At 45.0% G+C, this 25,048-nt stretch overlaps 2 protein-coding genes across 3 annotated transcripts in view; both read left to right on the forward strand.

Moving 5' to 3' along the window:
* The window catches only part of LOC121541372 (thrombospondin type-1 domain-containing protein 1), a 51,945-nt gene extending 45,337 nt beyond the window's left edge, over positions 1 to 6,608 (forward strand). The window contains exons 10-11 of the mRNA XM_045207953.1: positions 3,284 to 3,851; positions 5,806 to 6,608. Coding sequence (XP_045063888.1) covers positions 3,284 to 3,851; positions 5,806 to 6,597 — 1,360 coding nt within the window. The 3' untranslated portion in view covers positions 6,598 to 6,608. The remainder of the gene's footprint in view (positions 1 to 3,283; positions 3,852 to 5,805) is intronic.
* A 10,197-nt stretch (positions 6,609 to 16,805) lies between these two features.
* Positions 16,806 to 25,048, forward strand: part of tpte (transmembrane phosphatase with tensin homology) — a 41,641-nt gene continuing 33,398 nt past the window's right edge. The window contains exons 1-2 of one of the 2 annotated variants that reach the window (XM_045208225.1): positions 16,806 to 17,137; positions 21,634 to 21,723. In XM_045208225.1, the coding sequence (XP_045064160.1) occupies positions 21,674 to 21,723 (50 nt within the window). In that variant the 5' untranslated portion in view covers positions 16,806 to 17,137; positions 21,634 to 21,673. Of the gene's footprint in view, positions 17,138 to 20,392; positions 21,332 to 21,633; positions 21,724 to 25,048 lie in introns of those variants that run through there. The other variant, XM_045208224.1, reaches the window with a different exon arrangement.

A 25,048-nucleotide genomic window follows, 5' to 3' on the forward strand; every position in this document is an offset into this window, starting at 1 on the left:
CGGGGAATAACTGTAGTGTTAGCTGAAGTACGGGGAATAACTGTAGTGTTAGCTGAAGTACGGGGAATAACTGTAGTGTTAGCTGAAGTACGGGGAATAACTAGTGTTAGCTGAAGTACGGGGAATAACTGTAGTGTTCTAGCTGAAGTACAGGGAATAACTGTAGTGTTAGCTGAAGTACGGGGAATAACTGTAGTGTTCTAGCTGAAGTACAGGGAATAACTGTAGTGTTAGCTGAAGTACGGGGAATAACTGTAGTGTTCTAGCTGAAGTACAGGGAATAACTGTAGTGTTCTAGCTGAAGTATAGGGAATAACTGTAGTGTTAATATAAATATGGGGAATAACTGTAGTGTTCTAGTTGAAGTACTGGAAATACTGTAGTGTTCTAGCTGAAGTACAGGGAATAACTGTAGTGTTAGCTGAAGTACGGGGAATAACTGTAGTGTTCTAGCTGAAGTACAGGGAATAACTGTAGTGTTAGCTGAAGTACGGGGAATAACTGTAGTGTTCTAGCTGAAGTACAGGGAATAACTGTAGTGTTCTAGCTGAAGTACGGGGAATAACTGTAGTGTTCTAGCTGAAGTACAGGGAATAACTGTAGTGTTCTAGCTGAAGTACAGGGAATAACTGTAGTGTTAGCTGAAGTACGGGGAATAACTGTAGTGTTTTAGCTGAAGTATAGGGAATAACTGTAGTGTTCTAGCTGAAGTACAGGGAATAACTGTAGTGTTAGCTGAAGTACGGGGAATAACTGTAGTGTTCTAGCTGAAGTACAGGGAATAACTGTAGTGTTAGCTGAAGTACGGGGAATAACTGTAGTGTTCTAGCTGAAGTACAGGGAATAACTGTAGTGTTAATATAAATATGGGGAATAACTGTAGTGTTCTAGTTGAAGTACTGGAAATACTGTAGTGTTAGCTGAAGTACGGGGAATAACTGTAGTGTTCTAGCTGAAGTACAGGGAATAACTGTAGTGTTAGCTGAAGTACGGGGAATAACTGTAGTGTTCTAGCTGAAGTATAGGGAATAACTGTAGTGTTAATATAAATATGGGGAATAACTGTAGTGTTCTAGTTGAAGTACTGGAAATACTGTAGTGTTAGCTGAAGTGCTGGGAATAATTTTAGTGTTAGTTGAAACCCGGGGAATAACTGTAGTGTTAGATGAAGGACGGGGAATAACTGTAGTGTTAGATGAAGGACGGGGAATAACTGTAGTGTTAGCTGATGTACTGGGAATAACTGTGGTGTTAGTTGAAGGACAGGGAATAACTGTAGTGTTCTAGCTTAAGTATGGGGAATAAATGTAGTGTTAGCTGAAGTACGGGGAACAAATGTAGTGTTAGTTGAAGTATGTGGAATAACTGTAGTGTTCTAGCTGAAGTATAGGGAATAACTGTAGTGTTAATATAAATATGGGGAATAACTGTAGTGTTCTAGTTGAAGTACAGGGAATAACTGTAGTGTTAGCTGAAAGAAAGGGAATAACTGTAGTGTTAGATGAAGGACTTGGAATAACTGTAGTGTTAGTTGAAGGATGGGGAATAACTGTTGTGTTAGCTGAAATACGGGGAATAACTGTAGTGTTCTAGCTCAAGTACTGGGAATAACTGTAGTGTTAGCTGAAGTATGTTGAAAACTGTAGTGTTAAATGAAACCCAGGGAATACCTGTAGTGTTAGCTGAAATATGGGGAATAACTCTGGTGTTAGCGGAAATGTGGGGAATAACTGTAGCATTAGATGAAGGACGGGGAATAACTGTAGTGTTAGCTGAAATATGGGGAATAACTGTAGTGTTAGCTGAAGTACTGGTAATAACGGTAGTGTTTGCTGAAGTATGGGGAATAACTGTAGTGTTAGCTGAAGTACTGGTAATGACGGTAGTGTTTGCTGAAGTATGGGGAATAACTGTGGTGTTCTAGCTTAAGTATGGGGGAATAAATGTAGTGTTAGCTGAAATACGGTGAATAACTGTAGTGTTAGCTGAAATACGGTGAATAACTGTAGTGTTAGCTGAAGTATGGGGAATAACTGTAGTGTTTTAGCTGAAGTACAGGGAATACCTGTAGTGTTCTAGCTGAAGTACGAAGAATAACTGTAGTGTTAGCTGAAGTATGGGGAATAACTGTAGTGTTTTAGCTGAAGTACAGGGAATACCTGTAGTGTTCTAGCTGAAGTACGAGGAATAACTGTAGTGTTCTAGCTGAAGTACATGGAATGACTGTAGTGTAGCTGAAGTACAGGGAATAACTGTAGTGTTCAAGTTGAAGAACGGGAAATAACTGTAGTGTTACATTCTGACCACACCACTCGTGTTGCAAAATAAATGTCCAGATGTTTTCAATAATTTCATCCAAATATGCTTAGCCAGGCGCTAAAATATAACTTTGTTCTGCTTTTTAAGCTTGACGTGCTGCAATTCCCGCCTCTCCCATCTCCTCATTGGTTTTTAGGAGCATATACCCACGTGGGTGATTAAAAGATGAACTGAGGTACACACTCCAGTCCAGTTGGTGGTGGTAATGCACCTTAAAGTTGTTTGCCAACCGCCATATAAAGTCCAAAGAAGAAGAAGACTGAAGAAGATTGAAGAAAGAGAGATTACTAGAAACTAACTAGGTTTCCCCTTTTAATCTGTGGATTAATTATCGGAGTAGAGAACACACGATTTTGTGTGACTGAAAATTCTACAAAGATCCAGAAAAAAAGGACCTTGTGCATTTCAGGTAAATGAACAACCCAATGTTTATATCCCAGGACACATTAACTACCAACAGCAAGCTAGCTGTCTAAATGGCCATGAATGTTTCATGTGTTTCGACCTGTCCCCAAATTAATATAGTTGGTTCAGAGCTAGTTTTGATATTTCAACCTGCGTGTCCTTATCGTGTCTGGTGTGGGGGGACGGAATCAACATGGGGGACAGAATCAACATGTGCGCAATGGCGCACGCAGACTAGACAGCATGCTAATGAACCTCTTCATTCTCTCGCTTGGATTCATCAACACTTTTTAAACTGATGAGCAATTTTAAATAAACACCTTCTGACTATATGACCAGGTACCGTCTGGTCCAGAAGCAGCTGAAGGGTTAACTGTATGACTGCATTCTCCAGGTACCGTCTGGTCCAGAAGCAGCTGAAGGGTTAACTGTATGACTGCATTCTCCAGGTACCGTCTGGTCCAGCAGCAGATGAACGGTTAACTGTATGACTGCATTCTCCAGGTACCGTCTGGTCCAGCAGCAGCTGAAGGGTTAACTGTATGACTGCATTCTCCAGGTACCGTCTGGCCCAGCAGCAGTTAAAAGAGATGAAGAAGAGAGGGTTAAAGGAAGCCACCCAGCTCTATCATGTCTCACAGAGCCCCGTCCACGACACTCTTCTGGAGGACTCTCCCACCTCCGCCTCCACCCCTACCCAGCCAGGGTTCACCCTCCCTGGGCTCAGCCCCAACCCCGGCCCCCTGGACCCCCAGGGAGAGGATTCTAATCTGAGCCGGTTTTGTATCACCGCCCCGTTCCCCGAGCCCAGGGTCCCACAGCGCAGCTCGGCTACTCTGCCAGACAGACTGAGCCCCAGGGTGGAGCTCGTCCTGGGGCCTCCCGTGGCCGGGTACCTGAGAGAAGGTGGGGGTGGAGGGAGCTCCAGACGAATAGACCGCACGGCAGACTGGGTGGAGATGGTGGAGAGGACTGGGTTAGGAGGGATGGGAGGAGGAAGAGGCGTTCCCTCCAACTCGTACCAGAGAAACCCAAACTTCCGACGGACATCCAGCTTTCACGACACCAAGCCCCCACCTCCCCCAGCAGCCGCATGTCGCCCCCACAGGGAGAGGAGTCAGACCCAGGTACTAACCAATAATAACCAGGAAGGTAATAACCAGTCATAACCAGGAGGGTAATAACCAATAATAACCTGGAAGGTAATAACCAATAATAACATGGAAGGTAATAACCAATAATAACCTGGAAGGTAATAACCTATAATAACCTGGAAGATAATAACCAGTAATAACCAGGAAGGTAATAACCAATAATAACCTGGACCACAATGGAAATAAGTCGGTAGGCTTTGTGTTTTTAATCCTTGATAATATTTAATGTACAGTGAGGGAAAAAAGTATTTAATCCCCTACTGATTTTGTACGTTTGCCCACTGACAAAGAAATGATCAGTCTATCATTTTAATGGTAGGTTTATTTGAACAGTGAGCGACAGAATAACAACAACAAAATTCAGAAAAAAGTGTGTTATACTGTAAATTGATTTGCATTTTAATGAGGGAAATAAATATTTGACCCCTCTGCAAAACATGACTTAGTACTTGGTGGCAAAACCCTTGTTGGCAATCAGAGGTCAGACGTTTCTTGTAGTTGGCCACCAGGTTTGCACACATCTCAGGAGGGATTTTGTTCCACTCCTCTTTGCAGATCTTCTCCAAGTCATTAAGGTTTTGAGGCTGACGTTTAGCAACTCGAACCTTCAGCTCCCTCCACAGATTTTCTATGGGATTAAGGTCTGGAGACTGGCTAGGCCACTCCAGGACCTTAATGTTCTTATTCTTGAGCCACTCCTTTGTTGCCTTGGCCGTGTGTTTTGGGTCATTGTCATGCTGGAATACCCATCCACAACCAATTTTCAATGCCCTGGCTGAGGGAAGGAGATTCTCACCCAAGATTTGACGGTACATGGCCCCGTCCATCGTCCCTTTGATGCGGTGAAGTTGTCCTGTCCCCTTAGCAGAAAAACACCCCCAAAGCATAATGTTTCCACCTCCATGTTTGATGGTGGGGATGGTGTTCTTGGGGTCATAGGCAGCATTCCTCCTCCTCGAAACACGGCGAGTTGAGTTGATGCCAAAGAGCTCCATTTTGGTCTCATCTGACCACAACACTTTCACCCAGTTCTCCTCTGAATCATTCAGATGTTCATTGGCAAACTTCAGACGAGCCTGTATATGTGCTTTCTTGAGCAGGGGGACCTTGCGGGTGCTGCAGGATTTCAGTCCGTCACGGCGTAGTGTGTTACCAATTATTTTCTTGGTGACTATGGTCCCAGCTACCTTGAGATCATTGGCAAGATCCTCCCGTGTAGTTCTGGGCTGATTCCTCACCGTTCTCATGATCATTGCAACTCCACGAGGTGAGATCTTGCATGGAGCCCCAGGCCGAAGGAGATTGACAGTTATTTTGTGTTTCTTCCATTTGCGAATAATCGCACCAACTGTTGTCACCTTCTCACCAAGCTGCTTGGCGCTGGTCTTGTAGCCCATTCCAGCCTTGTGTAGGTCTACAATCTTGTCCCTGACATCCTTGGAGAGCTCTTTGGTCTTGGCCATGGTGGAGTTTGGAATGTGATTGATTGATTGCTTCTGTGGACAGGTGTCTTTTATACAGGTAACAAGCTGAGATTAGGAGCATTCCCTTTAAGAGTGTGCTCCTAATCTCAGCTCGTTACCTGTATAAAAGAGACCTGGGAGCCAGAAATCTTTCTGATTGAGAGGGGGTCAAATACTTATTTCCCTCATTAAAATGCAAATCAATTTATAAAAATTTTTTACATGCGTTTTTCTGGATTATTTTGTTGTTAGTCTGTCTCTCAAATTATAGACTGATAATTTCTTTGTCAGTGGGCAAACGTACAAAATCAGCAGGGGATCAAATACTTTTTTCCCTCACTGTATGTATTGTTGTACTCCAATGACAGTGTAAATATGCACAATTAATGAATTTATTAAATTTAATTATCAAAATGAAATTTATTCATTTATTAATTCAGCCATTCATCTATTCATTCATTCAGGTGGGTCCCCGCACCAGGACCCTCCCCGAGGGCAGCTGTAGGGCCCGGGGAACCTTGGCGAACCAGATCCAGAACACGACCTACCCCCACTATCCCATCCCAGAGCAGAGCACCCCCGACTGGGCCAGGCCCAAACCGCAACCCCCTGGGCCTGGGGACGACAGGAGAAGACCCTGGGTGGAGACTGGAAGTCCTCCGTGTTTCAGTAACAAACCCAAACACGCTGAAAACAACAACACCTACTTGACCTCTGACCCCAAACACACAAAGACCAACACTACAACGGCAGCCATGTTAGGATCTGAGCTGCTTAGCAACCCTGAACTCACCCTGGAGAGGGAGAGGCGGAGGAGTGGTGATAGAGGAGGAGGTGAAGATGGAGGAGAGAGAGGTGGGACTTCAGGTATAGGGGGACCAGGATTAGGACCAGGGGTGGGGTCTCGTGGCTGCCCTGCCTACCTCACCCCGGACCGTGCGGAGCGGGCAGAACAGAACTGGAGCCGTCGAGGCCCTTCCCCGATTCAGAGAAATATCCTGGCCAGGAAGCTGAGAGAGGCTCAGTCCTGCAACACCGCCTCCGGCCAGCGGGGGCGCCATAACCAACAGCAGCAGAGGCAGCGCAGCTCCACATTTAGCGTGTCTGCCAGTGAGCAAAGGAAGGGGAGGTGTAGGTCTCTGCCTCTGTCTGGAGACTCCCCCTATGGGCTGACTGAGGCAGAGCAACGCATGCTGGATCTAGATATGACCTCACTATACCTGGGAGAGGATGAGTTCTCACCTGTACACACCTAGTGGGGAGGAGAGAGGAGAGGAGAGGAGAGGAGAGGAGAGGAGAGGAGAGGAGAGGAGAGGAGAGGAGAGGAGAGGAGGAGAAGGAGAGGAGAGGGAGGAGAGGAGAGGAGAGAGGAGAGGAGAGGGAAAGGAGGACCTTTCTTGTTGCCTGGAAGGTGCCCAGAGGAGGAAGAGAGGAGGAGGAACAGGGTGGAGGAGGAGGAGGAGAAAGCTGTAAAGACATAACTGAGACTTTTCTTTTACTAGTTATTTTTTGTTTAGTTACTCTTTCACTGAAAACCATTTGGGTAACACTTTACTTGACACCCAGCATCATAACACGTTATGACACGGTTATAACCATGTCACAATATGTCATAACAGCTGATATAACCTATCATAATATGGTCATAACACTGTCATCAAATCAAATTGTATTTGTCACATACGCCGAATAGAACAGGTGTAGGTATACCTTACAGTGAAATGCTTACCTACAAGCCCCTAACCAGAAAAATAAGAGTTAAGAAAATATTTACTAAATAAATAAAAATAAAAGTAACAATAAAATAACAATAACGAGGCTATATACAGGTACCGTCTGGTCCAGAAGCAGCTGAAGGGTTAACTGTATGACTGCATTCTCCAGGTACCGTCTGGCCCGGTACCGAGTCAATGTGCTGGACCTAGTCTTGGCGCTCCGGTACCGCTTGCCATGCGGTAGCAGAGAGAACAGTCTATGACTAGGGTGGCTGGAGTCTTTGTCAATTTTGAGGGCCTTCCTCTGACACCGCCTGGTATAGAGGTCCTGGATGGCAGGAAGCTTGGCCCCAGTGATGTACTGGGCCGTACACACTACCATCTGTAGCGCCTTGCGGTCGGACACCGAGCAGTTGCCATACCAGGCGGTGATGCAACCAGTCAGGATGCTCTCGATGGTGCAGCTGTAGAACTTTTTGAGGATCTGAGTACCCCACAGTGACCGTACGTACATACCCCAACCAGAAGCCATGGATTACAGGCAACATCCGCACTGAGCTAAAGGGTAGAGCTGCCGCTTTCAAGGAGCAGGACTCTAACCCGGACGCTTATAAGAAATCCTGCTATGGCCTCTGACGAACCATCAAACAGGCAAAACGTCAATACAGGACTAAGATTGAATCTTACTACACCGGCTCTGACACTCGTCGGATGTGGCAGGGCTTGCAAACTATTACAGACTACAAAGGGAAGCCCAGCCGTGAGCTGCCCAGTGACACAAGCCTACCAGATGAGCTAAATTACTTCTAAGCGATTCGAGGCAAGCAACACTGAAGCACACGAGAGCACCAGCTGTTCCGGACGACTGTGTGATCATGCTCTCCATAGCCGATTAAACAAGTCAACATACACAAGGCCGCAGGGCAAGACGGATTACCAGGACGTGTACTCAGAGCATGCGCTGACCAACTGGCAAGTGTCTTCAACCTGTCCCTGACCGAGTCTGTAATACCTACATGTTTCAAGCAGACCACTATAGTCCCTGTGCCCAAGAACACTAAGATAACCTGCCTAAATAACTACCGACCTGTAGCAATCCCATCTGTAGCCATGAAGTGCTTTGAAAGGCTGGTCATGGCTCACATCAACACCATCATCCCAGAAACCCTAGACCCACTCCAATTCGCAAACCGCCCCAACAGATCTGCTTCTGGATGAGCATTTTCTTGTTTGTTTATGGCCTTATACAGCTCGTTGAGTGCGGTCTTAGTGCCAGCATCGGATTGTGGTGGTAAATAGACAGCTACGAAAAATATAGATGAAAACTCTCTTGGTAAATAGTGTGGTCTGCAGCTTATCATGAGATACTCGACCTCAGGCGAGCAAAACCTGGAGACTTCTTTAATATTAGATTTTGTTATTGTTATTGACAAATAGACACAGACCGCCACCCCTTGTCTTACCAGAGGCAGCTGTTCTATCTTGCCGATGCACGGAAAAACCAGCCAACTGTATATTATCCATGTCGTCGTTCAGCCACGACTCGGTGAAACATAAGATATTACATTTACATGTTAGTCATTTAGCAGACGCTCTTATCCAGAGCGACTTACAGTTAGTGAGTGCATACATTTTTTTTTTTTTTTTTCATACTGGCCCCCCGTGGGAATCGAACCCACAACCCTGGCGTTGCAAACGCCATGCTCTACCAACTGAGCTACATCCCCTGCCGGCCATTCCCTCCCCTACCCTGGACGACGCTGGGCCAATTGTGCGCCGCCCCATGGGTCTCCCGGTCACGGCCAGCTACAACAGAGCCTGGATTCGAACCAGGATCTCTAGTGGCACAGCTAGCACTGCGATGCAGTGCCTTAGACCACTGCGCCACTCGGGAGACCATACAGTTTTTAATGTCCCGTTGGTATGATAGTCTCGAATGGAGCTCATCCAGTTTATTCTCCAATGATTCCACGTTGGCCAATAGGACGAATGGTAGAGGCGGGTTACCCAATCGCCGACGAATTCTCGCAAGGCACCCCGACCTGCGTGTCCCCTGTATCGGCATCTCTTCTTCATGTGAATGACTGGGATTTGGGGCTGGTCCGGTATCAGCAGTAAATCCTTCACGTCCGACTCATTAACCATATATTTACACCTGTTGTGACATATATTGTGTTATTTTATGGCTGGTTATGACACCTACATAAGAGTGTCAAAACTCACATTTATTCACATATATTGTTTCCCTGCCAAGAAGTTTAGTTTGAAAGTTTGTTTCTTAAATCATTTGTTGTTGTTGCAATGAATTCTTTAGTCATATTTATTTTCCTTCATCATATTTTAAATAACTTGCAGAAAATACACTTTGACGACACTGTCATGAAGCATTACGACCATCCTGTGTCACTTTACTTGGACTAAGAAAATACACTTTCTACAACGGGTTGGTCAAAACAAGCATTTTTTTATTGGTTTGCGACGCGTTCTAAGCCAGACTAAAAAACCTGTTTAACACGGGTAAACCAATGATGCAAAAATTGGCATCTCGTTTTCTGTTCCATCTGGGAAATCCCTGCCCATCCATTGTCCCATCAGCCCAGCCGGCCAATTCATTCACTTGATCTCCACTGTAAAAGGCATCTAGACATTATTTCCCCTTGCTTCTAGCCTAACATTTGGTTTGCAACAACGGTGGGTTTGTACAAACGTTGCTGTCTGTCTCTCGACAATTGCAACATTAGTTTCAATATTGAAATTCGATCTCCACTGTCCTATTGAGAATTATCGTGTCAGGACGAGACATTGGTGCATGTCTGACATCAATGTGTGCACAATTATACAATGATCATTTAATATGGTCAATTTCAGAAAATGTTATATAACTTAAACATACTGTTGAGACATAGTCTCTGGTGTTATGGAATGTTTTGCCTTGTGTGGTAGGGGTTTATGGGTTTTGACACTCTTATGTAGGTGTCATAACCAGCCGTAAAATAACGCAATATATGTCACAACAGGGCTAAATATATGGGTCATGACACCCTTATGACCATATTATGACAGGTTATGACCATGTTATGACAGGTTATGACCATATTATGACAGGTTATGACCATATTATGACAGGTTATGACCATGTTATGACAGGTTATGACATATTATGACAGGTTATGACCATATTATGACAGGTTATGACCATATTATGACAGGTTATGACCATGTTATGACAGGTTATGACCATATTATGACAGGTTATGACCATATTATGACAGGTTATGACCATATTATGACAGGTTATGACCATGTTATGACAGGTTATGACATATTATGACAGGTTATGACCATATTATGACAGGTTATGACCATATTATGACAGGTTATGACCATGTTATGACAGGTTATGACCATATTATGACAGGTTATGACCATATTATGACAGGTTATGACCATATTATGACAGGTTATGACATATTATGACAGGTTATGACCATATTATGACAGGTTATGACCATATTATGACAGGTTATGACCATGTTATGACAGGTTATGACCATATTATGACAGGTTATGACCATATTATGACAGGTTATGACCATACTATGACACGTTATGACCATGTTATGACAGGTTATGACATATTATGACAGGTTATGACCATATTATGACAGGTTATGACCATATTGTGACAGGTTATGACCATGTTATGACAGGTTATGACATATTATGACAGGTTATGACCATATTATGACAGGTTATGACCATATTATGACAGGTTATGACCATATTATGACAGGTTATGACCATATTATGACAGGTTATGACCATATTATGACAGGTTATGACAACCTATGTCAGCTTTTATGACATATACATATGCTGGGTGTCAAGTAAAGTGTTACCACCATTTGGATATCAGAGCAATGATGTCACAGTCACACCAGATTGTCTTTGTCTCTGTCTGTCTGTCTGTCTGTCTGTCTGCCTGTCCTGTCTGCCTGCCTGCCTGCCTGTCTGTCTGTCTGTCTGTCTGTCTGTCTGTCTGTCTGCCTGTCTGCCTGCCTATCTGTCTGTCTGTCTGTCTGTCTGTCTGTCTGCCTTTCTGTCTGTCTGCCTGTCTGCCTGCCTATCTGTCTGTCTGTCTGCCTGCCTGTCTGTCTGTCTGTCTGCATGTCTGCCTGCCTGCCTGCCTGTCTGTCTGTCTGTCTGTCTGTCTGTCTGTCTGTCTGTCTGTCTGTCTGTCTGTCTGTCTGCCTGTCTGCCTGTCTGTCTTTAAAATTAAGGCAGTTATACATTTTACATTACAATAACAGATTTCACAACATATTAAGTGTGTGTCCTCAGGCCTCTACTCTACTACCACATATCTACAACACAAGATACATATGTGTATTGTGTGTATGTTATCGTGTGTTTGTATGCGTGTGTCTATGTTTGTGTTGCTTCACAATCCCCGCTGTTCCATGAGGTGTATTTTTATCTTTTTTTTTTATCTGTGGAATAGAGTTCCATGTAGTCATGGCTCTATGTAGTACTGTGCGCCTCCCATAGTCTGTTCTGGACTTGGGGACTGTGAAGAGACCTCTGGTGGCATGTCTTGTGGGGTATGCATGGGTGTCCGAGCTGTGTGCTAGTAGTTTAAACAGACAGCTCGGTTCATTCAACACGTCAACACCTCTCACAAATACAAGTAGTGATGAAGTCAATCTCTCCTCCATTTTGAGCCAGGAGAGATTGACGTGCATATTATTAATGTTAGCTCTCTGTGTACATCCAACGGCCAAATAATGTGACCGTGCCTGCCAAAGGAACTGTCTGTCTGTCTGTCTGTCTGTGACACCGCGAGCTTCTCTGATACATTTTTGGTTTCAAGGACAAGAACTGTTACCACATGACGATGGACACGTTACAGTGTTACCAAATACTGTTACATGTTATGCCAAAGGTCAAAGCTGTTCTCTTTTCAGCCCCTTACTGTCTGTTTCAACCGGACTGTTTCAAGGGATGCCAACATATACTATAACTACTGTGGAGTGTGCCCTGTCTACTGAGGAGATATTATGTCAGTATTAGATGTATTACATTTGGTTGATGTGTTTGTATTTCTCATTAGTGTTATGAGTGATTGATGTGTGTGTATTTCTCATTAGTGTTATGAGTGATTGATGTGTTTGTATTTCTCATTAGTGTTATGAGTGATTGATGTGTTTGTATTTCTCATTAGTGTTATGAGTGATTGATGTGTTTGTATTTCTCATTAGTGTTATGAGTGATTGATGTGTTTGTATTTCTCATTAGTGTTATGAGTGATTGATGTGTTTGTATTGCTCATTAGTGTTATGAGTGATTGATGTGTTTGTATTGCTCATTAGTGTTATGAGTGATTGATGTGTTTGTATTTCTCATTAGTGTTATGAGTGATTGATGTGTTTGTATTTCTCATTAGTGTTATGAGTGATTTGATGTGTTTGTATTGCTCATTCGTGTTATGAGTGATTGATGTGTTTGTATTTCTCATTAGTGTTATGAGTGATTGATGTGTTTGTATTGCTCATTAGTGTTATGAGTGATTGTGTTTGTATTGCTCATTAGTGTTATTAGTGATTTGATGTGTTTGTATTTCTCATTAGTGTTATGAGTGATTGATGTGTTTGTATTGCTCATTAGTGTTATGAGTGATTGATGTGTTTGTATTGCTCATTAGTGTTATTAGTGATTTGATGTGTGTATGCGTACTGTTCAGGGACTATATGAATGTGTATTCTAAACTGTAACCCAAAGATAACTTTTACTTCACACCTTTTACAAGATGGCCGCTTGTATTTTCATATTTTATAAGTGTTTTTTTTCTATGTACTGCTTCATTGATTTTGTATACAACACAGACTGTACTCCTATGTAGGATACTGTTTCTTCTACTGTTTCTACTACAGTATTATTGTTTTTGTGATTTATTACAATTCAGGATGATCAACTGTAAACATCAGGGAGCCGTGTTAGTTTAGAATGCTGGTTTATTATTGTATAAATGCATTTTAGTTCATAAACTAAACTGAACTACCATTCCTCTGCTGTGAGCTTAATGTGTCAACTATTACCATGAAACTGGAAAGACATTAAAGTGATATTAACTTTCAATATATTTACAACGATATATAGCTCTGTAGCTCAGCGCCAGGGTACGTGGTCCTCTGTAGCTCAACGCCAGGGTACGTGGTCCTCTGTAGCTCAACGCCAGGGTACGTGGTCCTCTGTAGCTCAACGCCAGGGTATGTGGTCCTCTGTAGCTCAACGCCAGGGTACGTGGTCCTCTGTAGCTCAACGCCAGGGTACGTGGTCCTCTGTAGCTCAACGCCGGGGTACGTGGTCCTCTGTAGCTCAGCGCCAGGGTACGTGGTCCTCTGTAGCTCAACGCCAGGGTATGTGGTCCTCTGTAGCTCAACGCCAGGGTATGTGGTCCTCTGTAGCTCAACGCCAGGGTATGTGGTCCTCTGTAGCTCAGCTGGTAGAGCACGGCGCTTGTAACGCCAGGGGTAGTGGGTTCGATCCCCGGGACCACCCATACGTAAAAATGTATGCACACATGACTGTAAGTCGCTTTGGATAAAAGTGTCTGCTAAATGGCATATTATTATTATTATTATTATTATAACTGGGAAAACAACAAACAACTAGATTGTAACTTTACAAGTAAAGTTGTGGGGCTTGCTTTATCTCTTTAAAAGTATTTTTGTGGTAGTGGAAGAAGTGTTATGATTTTAGATTTGAATGGCAGAAAAGTAGTGGAATATTTTCATACTCTTAAGTTTTTGTCTGTTCCTCATACAGGTGTAATTATTGATCCGGAAAAGTTATTTTTGTTCTGATTTCAGATTTTAATAGCAGAGAAGGAGAGGAAGATTTCATACCCTCTAACCTGTTGGGAAAGTGGACAAAGCTGATTTGTGTCAAAAGCCACAATAGCCTGAAAAGTTGACACTCAGCCTGATAGTTGACACTCAACCTGACACTCAGCCTGACAGTTGACACTCAACCTGACACTCAGCCTGACAGTTGACACTCAACCTGACACTCAGCCTGACAGTTGACACTCAACCTGACACTCAGCCTGACAGTTGACACTCAACCTGACACTCAGCCTGACAGTTGACACTCAACCTGACACTCAGCCTGATAGTTGACACTCAACCTGTCACTCAGCCTGACAGTTGACACTCAACCTGTCACTCAGCCTGACAGTTGACATTCAAACTGACACTCAGACGGAGTTGATTTCATACCCTCTAACTTTTTGTCTAACCTGTTGGGAAAGTGGACATAGCTGATTTGTGTCAAGTCACAATAGCCTGAAAATTGACACTCAACCTGTCACTCAGACTGACAGTTACCGCTGACAATTGACATTGAACCTGACACTCAGACTGACAGTTACCGCTGACAGTTGACACTCAGACTGACAGTTACCGCTGACAGTTGACACTCAGACTGACAGTTACCACTGACAGTTGACATTGAACCTGACACTCAGACTGACAGTTACCGCTGACAGTTGACACTCAGACTGACAGTTACCGCTGACAGTTGACATTGAACCTGACACTCAGACTGACAGTTACCGCTGACAGTTGACACTCAGACTGACAGTTACCGCTGACAGTTGACACTCAGACTGACAGTTACCGCTGACAGTTGACACTCAGACTGACAGTTACCACTGACAGTTGACATTGAACCTGACACTCAGACTGACAGTTACCGCTGACAGTTGACACTCAGACTGACAGTTACCGCTGACAGTTGACACTCAGACTGACAGTTACCGCTGACAGTTGACACTCAGATCGACAGTTACCACTGACAGTTGACATTGAACCTGACACTCAGACTGACAGTTACCGCTGACAGTTGACACTCAGACTGACAGTTACCGCTGACAGTTGACACTCAGACTGACAGTTACCGCTGACAGTTGACACTCAGACTGACAGTTACCGCTGACAGTTAACACCCATTTTGTAACAGTTGACAATAGCCACAGAAAGACTGGAGCCCCTCTCAATATTAGGCTGCATTACATTGAATGGAATACCTGAAAATACAAAAATATTCTTAATATTTTTTTATATAACATAAAGCTTATAAAACATAATCAAAAAGATGGATATTGCAGCCTGCCTTCATTTCACAAGTGTTTCGTCCGTTGTGAGTCAAAGAAGGTCTGTGGTCTAGGTGCAGTGTGTTCCGATACGATACCATGGCCGTTTTATCAGTGTGATTTATCGCCCCAGATCCAATCCACCTGGCTCGGCATGGTCCATGTTAGAGAAGGATGGAGTGTCCCCTGAAATCCAATCTTAAGATCCGTTTTTGCTTTTTTCCCCCTGGTGGTCAAGGTAGGGAGTTGGTATGCATAAGCTGATCCTGGATCTGCGCCTCTACCTCCTCCTGTGTCTACGGTCCATCCTCAGTGGAGAAGATGTATTGTCCCAAATTGCACCCTATTCCCCATGCAGTGCACTATATTTGACCAAGGCCCATAGTGCTTTGGCCAAAATCAGTGCACTATACAGGGAATAGGGTGCCATAGGGCGGCAGGTAGCTTAGTGGTTAAGAGCGTTGTGCCAGTAACTGAAAGGTCGCTGGTTCTAATCCCCGAGCCGACTAGGTGAAAAATCTGTCGATGTGCCCTTAAGCAAGGAACTTAACCCTAATTGCTCCTGTAAGTCGCTCTGGATAAGAGCGTCTGCTAAATGACTAAAATGTAAATTTTGGGACCCTTTGGTGTTTTACGCATCATTCTTTGCGTACCATTCTCTTCTTGCTGGTCCTGGAAAAATAAATGTATCTGCAACATTTTACATCATCGGATTCCTACATTTGAAATAGGCATGTGTTCTTTTCAGACACAACTGTCATCATCAGGTACGTTTTCTAATTAACTTAGTCTAATTTGTTCCCCATGAAGAGTTGGCACAGTGCCATTCATTCCCTTTATTGATTCCAGATGTACGGTTATTCTCAGAAGCCTTACCATCTGCAACTGAGGAAACTGTTTTATGTGAAAGATTGGCGGACATATTAACGTTGTTATTGGCGTATTCGCTGTATTAAAGTGAATATAAATTTGTACACAACGTGGAATAACAAAGGCCATTTATTTGGACTGACCAACAGACAGTGCAGAGAGGGCCATAGCCACGGGAATTAATTTGGGGGTGGGGTGGGGTGGGGGGAAATGTTTTGTCGAAGGAGGGGGGTGCGTGCTGTACAAATCTTGTTTTGCCTGTACTGGCGTGGTGTGCTTAGAGGACTATTAAAGGCCCAGTGCACTACCTTTGTGAGGAAAAAAATGAATAAATCCGATTTTTCAGCAGCCCTAGTTCCCGTGGCGATGGCAAGGGGGACTACAGCAGAAGCGAGGAGAAAGGCGGAGACTGAACTCTGTTCGCTCAACAAGCTCTCAGAGTCACACTGTACAATTAGATGTTTATCCATGTTTCTCCAAACCTCAAATTTCGAAGTTGCTTCAAACAAGGTTTGGGATAGGGTTTTGAAACAAAAACATAAAAAAAACGAGTGTCCAGCACTGGGATTGAACACGTGACCTTCTGATCCAGAGTAATGGGATTACACCACTGCTTGAAGATAAGAGCTCTCTGTGGCCCCTAGTGTCCGCTTTTGAAGGCATTTCTCGACGTCCAATTTCGAAGTTACTCTGAGCGATCTGCCTGTCAGGAAGTTGAAAACCGCTACGTTTGCAGAGTGGAGGAGGAATAGGAGGATGGAAGTGAAAAATACCTCCGTCAACCTTTGAACTGTCTTCTCTAACAGTCACAAGACTCTCTTGAACCGTCTTCTCTAACAGTCACAAGACTAGGCTCGTATCATTCCCCGATCGGAGTAGGCTATCACACATACCGATGCAGACGACCCGGTTCACTATGACACCGCGATAAGGGAATTCGTTTGGATAAAACGGTTGGGGAACAAAAAGTGGGAAAGAAAACAAACGAACGGAAAACAAGGGAAGGGTAGAGAGTAGCGCCACGGCACTCTTCTATACCGCTGCAAGAAGAGTAGTTTGGTTCGTATCATTGTAGCCACAACTTTCCAAATCCTTTGCTGTAAACCTTTCATACATTCTTCCAAAATACAGCAACAAGTCAAGAAGCTCAACAAGTGTAGACGTTTGTTTTGGAATGTTTGTTTCAGTCGTTTAGAATTGACGGGCTTCTTCAGTTCTGCAGAGATCCTGTTGATGGTGTGCGGTGCTGTCTGCGTCAACTACAGTAGATGGTTTCCCAAAAGCGTCTTAAAACGGCTGTGTTCATCGACAGGACCTTCGTAGAAGCGTCCTGAAATCTCCGAGCTGTTTCCCAAAAGCGTCATCGCTAAAGTTGCACTTGAGGACGCTCGTTATTTACCGACTGCTTCAGACCACTCGTAGAACAGTGCGTCGTTAGATACGTTTTTGTCCTATACCAATTTATACACCGAACATCTCCGCTAAACATTAGAATCAAGATGTTTATCTGTCTCTCTCTGTGACCGCTGATAAATTCACAACTAAGTTGACTACAAATAGTTACCATGCCTTTTTACAATTGTTACAAACAAGCGAATGATACAAATATGCGTCAAATGAAAACCGAGATGACTGCATTAAAAGATAAATAGCCTACTATAGTATAGGATGCATAGGCCTATGTAATTCACTAATATAAAAAATCAATTTGATGTTCATTCAATTGAGTTCTATTTAGCTAATTATAGGCTACTGTCTAATTATATTTAATGATGTGTAACAACATGCTCGCAATGACGTGATTTAGTGGATTATTATAGGTAAGCATTAGAATAAGCCACCTCCAAGATTTGCATCCATAGGCGATAATATCTTTCTAGAAGCTGATCTTTCGTCGGTATTGTGGAATAATGCTAATGTTAAGGTAAGATTTGAATGGAGAAATCTGATCTGAGAGCAGCGCTACCTATTTTTTTTCTTCTCTCGATCCTATCAGTATCGACACGTGGCTCAACGACGCACTTCAGGCGACCGTTCTCTCTGCGTGGTGTTTTGGGAAACGCACGTTACATCTTGGGCGGTGTTTTGGGAAACGCATGTTACATCTTGGGCGGTGTTTTGGGAAACGCGTGTTACATCTTGGGCGGTGTTTTGGGAAACGCATGTTACATCTTGGGCGGTGTTTTGGGAAACGCATGTTACATCTTGGGCGGTGTTTTGGGAAACGCACGTTACATCTTGGGCGGTGTTTTGGGAAACGCATGTTACATCTTGGGCGGTGTTTTGGGAAACGCGTGTTACATCTTGGGCGGTGTTTTGGGAAACGCATGTTACATCTTGGGCGGTGTTTTGGGAAACGCATGTTACATCTTGGGCGGTGTTTTGGGAAACGCACGTTACATCTTGGGCGGTGTTTTGGGAAACGCATGTTACATCTTGGCGGTGTTTTGGGAAACGCACGTTACATCTTGGGCGGTGTTTTGGGAAACGCATGTTACATCTTGGGCGGTGTTTTGGGAAACGCGTGTTACATCTTGGGCGGTGTTTTGGGAAACGCATGTTACATCTTGGGCGGTGTTTTGGGAAACGCACGTTACATCTTGGGCGGTGTTTTGGGAAACGCGTGTTACATCTTGGGCGGTGTTTTGGGAAACGCGTGTTACATCTTGGGCGGTGTTTTGGGAAACGCGTGTTACATCTTGGGCGGTGTTTTGGGAAACGCGTGTTACATCTTGGGTGGTGTTTTGGGAAACGCGTGTTACATCTTGGGCGGTGTTTTGGGAAACGCGTGTTACATCTTGGGCGGTGTTTTGGGAAACGCATGTTACATCTTGGGCGGTGTTTTGGGAAACGCATGTTACATCTTGGGTGGTGTTTTGGGAAACGCACGTTACATCTTGGGCGGTGTTTTGGGAAACGCACGTTACATCTTGGGCGGTGTTTTGGGAAACGCGTGTTACATCTTGGGCGGTGTTTTGGGAAACGCGTGTTACATCTTGGGCGGTGTTTTGGGAAACGCGTGTTACATCTTGTGCGGTGTTTTGGGAAACGCATGTTACATCTTGGGCGGTTGTAGGAAAGATGCATCGTTAAAAACACCCGCAAACCTAAAATTCCATCGCTGTAGGGGAAGCGGCGCCTGTGCTCTTGGCAACACCGTCTCTTTCCTTATCCATACATTGTAACCAGCAGACACACACACACTGTGTCCATTATAACTTCAAGACAGAGTGTGTGGGCCAAATGGCACCCCTATTCCCTACATAGTGCACTACGTTTGACCAGAGCCTTTTGGAGCCTTTTCAAAAGCAGTGCCCTATGTAGGGAATAGAGTGCCATCTAGGAGCCAATAAGTGTTTGACAGAAACAGGTCACCAACCACCATCTGGGAAACAGGTCACCAACCACCATCTGGGAAACAGGTCACCAACCACCATCTGGGAAACAGGTCACCAACCACCATCTGGGAAACAGGTCACCAACCACCATCTGGGAAACAGGTCACCAACCACCATCTGGGAAACAGGTCACCAACCACCATCTGGGAAACAGGTCACCAACCACCATCTGGGAAACAGGTCACCAACCACCATCTGGGAAACAGGTCACCAACCACCATCTGGGAAACAGGTCACCAACCACCATCTGGGAAACAGGTCACCAACCACCATCTGGGAAACAGGTCACCAACCACCATCTGGGAAACAGGTCACCAACCACCATCTGGGAAACAGGTCACCAACCACCATCTGGGAAACAGGTCACCAACCACCATCTGGGAAACAGGTCACCAACCACCATCTGGGAAACAGGTCACCAACCACCATCTGGGAAACAGGTCACCAACCACCATCTGGGAAACAGGTCACCAACCACCATCTGGGAAACAGGTCACCAACCACCATCTGGGAAACAGGTCACCAACCACCACCTGGGAAACAGGTCACCAACCACCATCTGGGAAACAGGTCACCAACCACCATCTGGGAAACAGGTCACCAACCACCACCTGGGAAACAGGTCACCAACCACCATCTGGGAAACAGGTCACCAACCACCATCTGGGAAACAGGTCACCAACCACCATCTGGGAAACAGGTCACCAACCACCATCTGGGAAACAGGTCACCAACCACCATCTGGGAAACAGGTCACCAACCACCATCTGGGAAACAGGTCACCAACCACCACCTGGGAAACAGGTCACCAACCACCACCTGGGAAACAGGTCACCAACCACCACCTGGGAAACAGGTCACCAACCACCACCTGGGAAACAGGTCACCAACCACCACCTGGGAAACAGGTCACCAACCACCACCTGGGAAACAGGTCACCAACCACCACCTGGGAAACAGGTCACCAACCACCATCTGGGAAACAGGTCACCAACCACCACCTGGGAAACAGGTCACCAACCACCACCTGGGAAACAGGTCACCAACCACCATCTGGGAAACAGGTCACCAACCACCACCTGGGAAACAGGTCACCAACCACCATCTGGGAAACAGGTCACCAACCACCATCTGGGAAACAGGTCACCAACCACCATCTGGGAAACAGGTCACCAACCACCATCTGGGAAACAGGTCACCAACCACCATCTGGGAAACAGGTCACCAACCACCATCTGGGAAACAGGTCACCAACCACCATCTGGGAAACAGGTCACCAACCACCATCTGGGAAACAGGTCACCAACCACCATCTGGGAAACAGGTCACCAACCACCATCTGGGAAACAGGTCACCAACCACCATCTGGGAAACAGGTCACCAACCACCATCTGGGAAACAGGTCACCAACCACCATCTGGGAAACAGGTCACCAACCACCATCTGGGAAACAGGTCACCAACCACCATCTGGGAAACAGGTCACCAACCACCATCTGGGAAACAGGTCACCAACCACCATCTGGGAAACAGGTCACCAACCACCATCTGGGAAACAGGTCACCAACCACCATCTGGGAAACAGGTCACCAACCACCATCTGGGAAACAGGTCACCAACCACCATCTGGGAAACAGGTCACCAACCACCATCTGGGAAACAGGTCACCAACCACCATCTGGGAAACAGGTCACCAACCACCATCTGGGAAACAGGTCACCAACCACCATCTGGGAAACAGGTCACCAACCACCATCTGGGAAACAGGTCACCAACCACCATCTGGGAAACAGGTCACCAACCACCATCTGGGAAACAGGTCACCAACCACCATCTGGGAACAGTCCAATCTCAAGGTCTCTTGTGTTTCAGGGGCAGACTGGTCTTCTGTCATTTCGGGCAAATGACTGATGGGCTGGTCCATTTTTAGCCCAGTGGGCCTGTCTAACTAGTTGTTGTTTTTTGTTGCTACAAATTATAATTATTTAGGAGGAGGCCTCAAGAAAAAAAAGTGGGCCGATGTGGGGCCCTTGAGCAAAACAATTGGCTGGTGTGGGGGGCCTTGAGTTAAAAAATGTGCCGGTGTGCTAGTTATGCCAGGGCCGATTTCTGATCCCAGCCGCCCCCTGCCTGTGTTGATCTATTTTCTCTATAACAGGAACAGGAAAGAAAATAAGATCACCTGGAGAAACATCATCATGTCATCTGTTCATTTCAGTCCAGGGTCGGATTCCAAAGAAGTTAATGGGTGAGTTAATACACACCTTTTACTGTCTTCTTCTATGAGTCATATACAGCAGATATACAGCAGTAGCTACTGTTAGGAGACATGATTTCACAACCACATGCTGAGCAGTGAAGTGGTGTGTCCCAAATGTTCCTATTGGCCCTGGTCAAAAAGGAGTGCACTATATAGGGAATAGGGTGCCATTCTCTGGTCAAAAGGAGTGCACTATATAGGGAATAGGGTGCCATTCTCTGGTCTAAAGTAGTGCACTATATAGGGAATAGGGTGCCATTCTCTGGTCAAAAGGAGTGCACTAGATAGGGAATAGGGTGCCATTCTCTGGTCTAAAGTAGTGCACTATATAGGGAATAGGGTGCCATTCTCTGGTCTAAAGTAGTGCACTATATAGGGAATAGGGTGCCATTCTCTGGTCTAAAGTAGTGAACTATATAGGGAATAGGGTGCCATTCTCTGGTCTAAAGTAGTGCACTATATAGGGGGTAGGGTGCCATTCTCTGGTCTAAAGTAGTGCACTATATAGGGAATAGGGTGCCATTCTCTGGTCTAAAGTAGTGCACTATATAGGGAATAGGGTGCCATTCTCTGGTCTAAAGTAGTGCACTATATAGGGAATAGGGTTCCATTCTCTGGTCTAAAGGAGTGCACTATATAGGGAATAGGGTTCCATTTGGGACACAGCCTAGGAGTGGTCAGTTAAGACTGCTGTAGCGTTGTGGCTGTGGTAAGTAAGTAAGTCACTCTGACATCCTCTCTGCTGACATCAGCAGCTTCTTTCCTGGTATAAAACAACTGGTCATCCGCTGGTCATCCGCTATTTCTCCATAACCTCGTCCCCTACCGCATGTAGACAGAGAGGACTAGATGAATTTACACCATAACCTCTATTTGTCTAAACATGTACAGTACCAGTCAAAAGTTTGGACGCACCTACTCATTCCAGGGTTTTTCTTAATTTTTTACTATTTTTTACATTGTAGAATAATAGTGAAGACATCTAAACTATGAAATAACACATATGGAATCATGTAGTAACCCCAAAAAGTGTTAAACAAATCAAAATATATTTTATATTTGAGATTCTTCAAAGTAGCCACCCTTTGCCTTGATGACAGCTTTGCACACTCTTGGCATTCTCTCAACCAGCTTCATGAGGTAGTCACCTGGAATGCATTTCAAGAACAGCTCAAATAAGCAAAGAGAAACGACAGTCTATCATTACACATGAAGGTCAGTCAATCCAAAGAACTTTGAACGTTTCTTCAAGTGCAGTCGCAAAAACCATCAAGCGCTATGATGAAACTGGCTCTCATGAGGACTGCCACAGGAATGGAAGACCCAGAGTTACTTCTGCTGCAGAGGATAAGTTCATTAGAGTTAACTGCACCTCAGATTGCAGCCCAAATAAATGCGTCACAGAGTTCAATTAACAGACACATTTCAACATCAACTGTTCAGAGGAGACTGCGTGAATCAGGCTTTCGTAGTCGAATTTCTGCAAAGAAACCACTACTAAAGGACACCAATAAGAAGAAGAGACCTGCTTGGGCCAAGAAACACGAGCAATGGACATTAGAACCGGTGGAAATCTGTTCTTTGGTCTGATTAATCAAATAAAATGTTATTTGTCACATGCGCCGAATAGCAACAGGTGTAGACCTTACAGTGAAATGCTTAGTTACAAGCTCTTAACCAACAATGCAGTTTGAAGAAAATAAAAAAAGTGTTAAGTAAAAAATAAAAATAGCAAATAATTAAAGAGCAGCAGTAAAATAAAATAACAGTAGGGAGGCTATATACAGGGGGGTACCGGTGCAGAGTCAATGTGCGGGGGCACCGGTTAGTTGAGGTAATTGAGGTAATATGTACATGTGGGTAGAGTTAAAGTGACTATGCATAGATGATAATAAACAGAGTAGCAGCAGCGTAAAATAGTCCGGGGAGCCATGATTAGCTGTTCAGGAATCCTACGGCTTGGGGGTAGAAGCTGTTAAGAATCCTTTTGGACCTAGACTTGGTGCTCCAGTACCGTTTGCCATGCGGTAGCAGAGAGAACAGTCTATGACTAGGGTGGCTGGAGTCTTTGACAATTTTTAGGGCATTCCTCTGACACCGCCTGGTATAGAGGTCCTGGATGGCAGGAAGCTTGGCCCCAGTGATGTAATGGGCCGTACGCACTACCCTCTGTAGTGCCTTGCGGTCGGAGGCCGAGCAGTTGCCATACCAGGCGGTGATGCAACCAATCAGGATGCTCTCGATGGTGCAGCTGTAGAACTGTTTGAGGATCTGAGGACACATGCCAAATCTTTTCAGTCTCCTGAGGGGGAATCGGTTTTGTCGTGCCCTCTTCACGACTGTCTTGGTATGTTTGGACCATGATAGTTTGTTGGTGATGTGGACACCAAGGAACTTGAAGCTGTCAACCTGTTCCACTACAGCCCCGTCGATGAGAATGGGGGCGTGCTCATCCAGAAGCAGATCTGTTGGGGCGGTTTGCGAATTGAAGTGGGTCTAGCGTTTCTGGGATGATGGTGTTGATGTGAGCCATGACCAGCCTTTCAAAGCACTTCATGGCTACAGACGTGAGTGCTACGGGTCGGTAGTCATTTAGGCAGGTTACCTTAGTGTTCTTGGGCACAGGGACTATGGTGGTCTGCTTGAAACATGTTGGTATTACAGACTCAGTCAGGGACATGTTGAAAATGTCAGTGAAGACACTTGCCAGTTGGTCAGCGCATGCTCGGAGTACACGTCCTGGTAATCCGTCTGGCCCTGCGGCCTTGTGAATGTTGACCTGCTTAAAATTCTTACTCACATCGGCTACAGAGAACGTGATCACATAGTCATCCGGAACAGCTGATGCTCTGTCCAAATTTGAGATTTTTGGTTCCAACCGCCGTGTCTTTTGTGAGACGCAGAGTAGGTGAACAGATGATCTCCGCATGTGTGGTTCCCACCGTGAAGCATGGATTTATTTAGAAATCAAAGCACACTTAACCAGCATGGCTACCACAGCATTCTGCAGCGATACGCCATCCCATCTGGTTTGGGCTTAGTGCGACTATCATTTGTTTTTCAACAGGACAATGACCCAACACACCTCCAGGCTGTGTAAGGGCTATTTGACCAAGGAGAGTGATGGAGTGATGCATCAGATGACCTGGCCTCCACAATCACCCGACCTCAACCCATTTGAGATGGTTTGGGATGAGTCGGACCGCAGAGTGAAAGAAAAGAACCAACAAGTGCTCAGCATGTGTGGGAACTCCTTCAAGACTGTCGGAAAAGCATTCCAGGTGAAGCTGGTTGAGAGAACGCCAAGAGTGTG

The sequence above is a fragment of the Coregonus clupeaformis genome, chromosome 27 (assembly GCF_020615455.1).
Source record: "Coregonus clupeaformis isolate EN_2021a chromosome 27, ASM2061545v1, whole genome shotgun sequence".
In the NCBI taxonomy this organism is placed as follows: domain Eukaryota; kingdom Metazoa; phylum Chordata; class Actinopteri; order Salmoniformes; family Salmonidae; genus Coregonus; species Coregonus clupeaformis.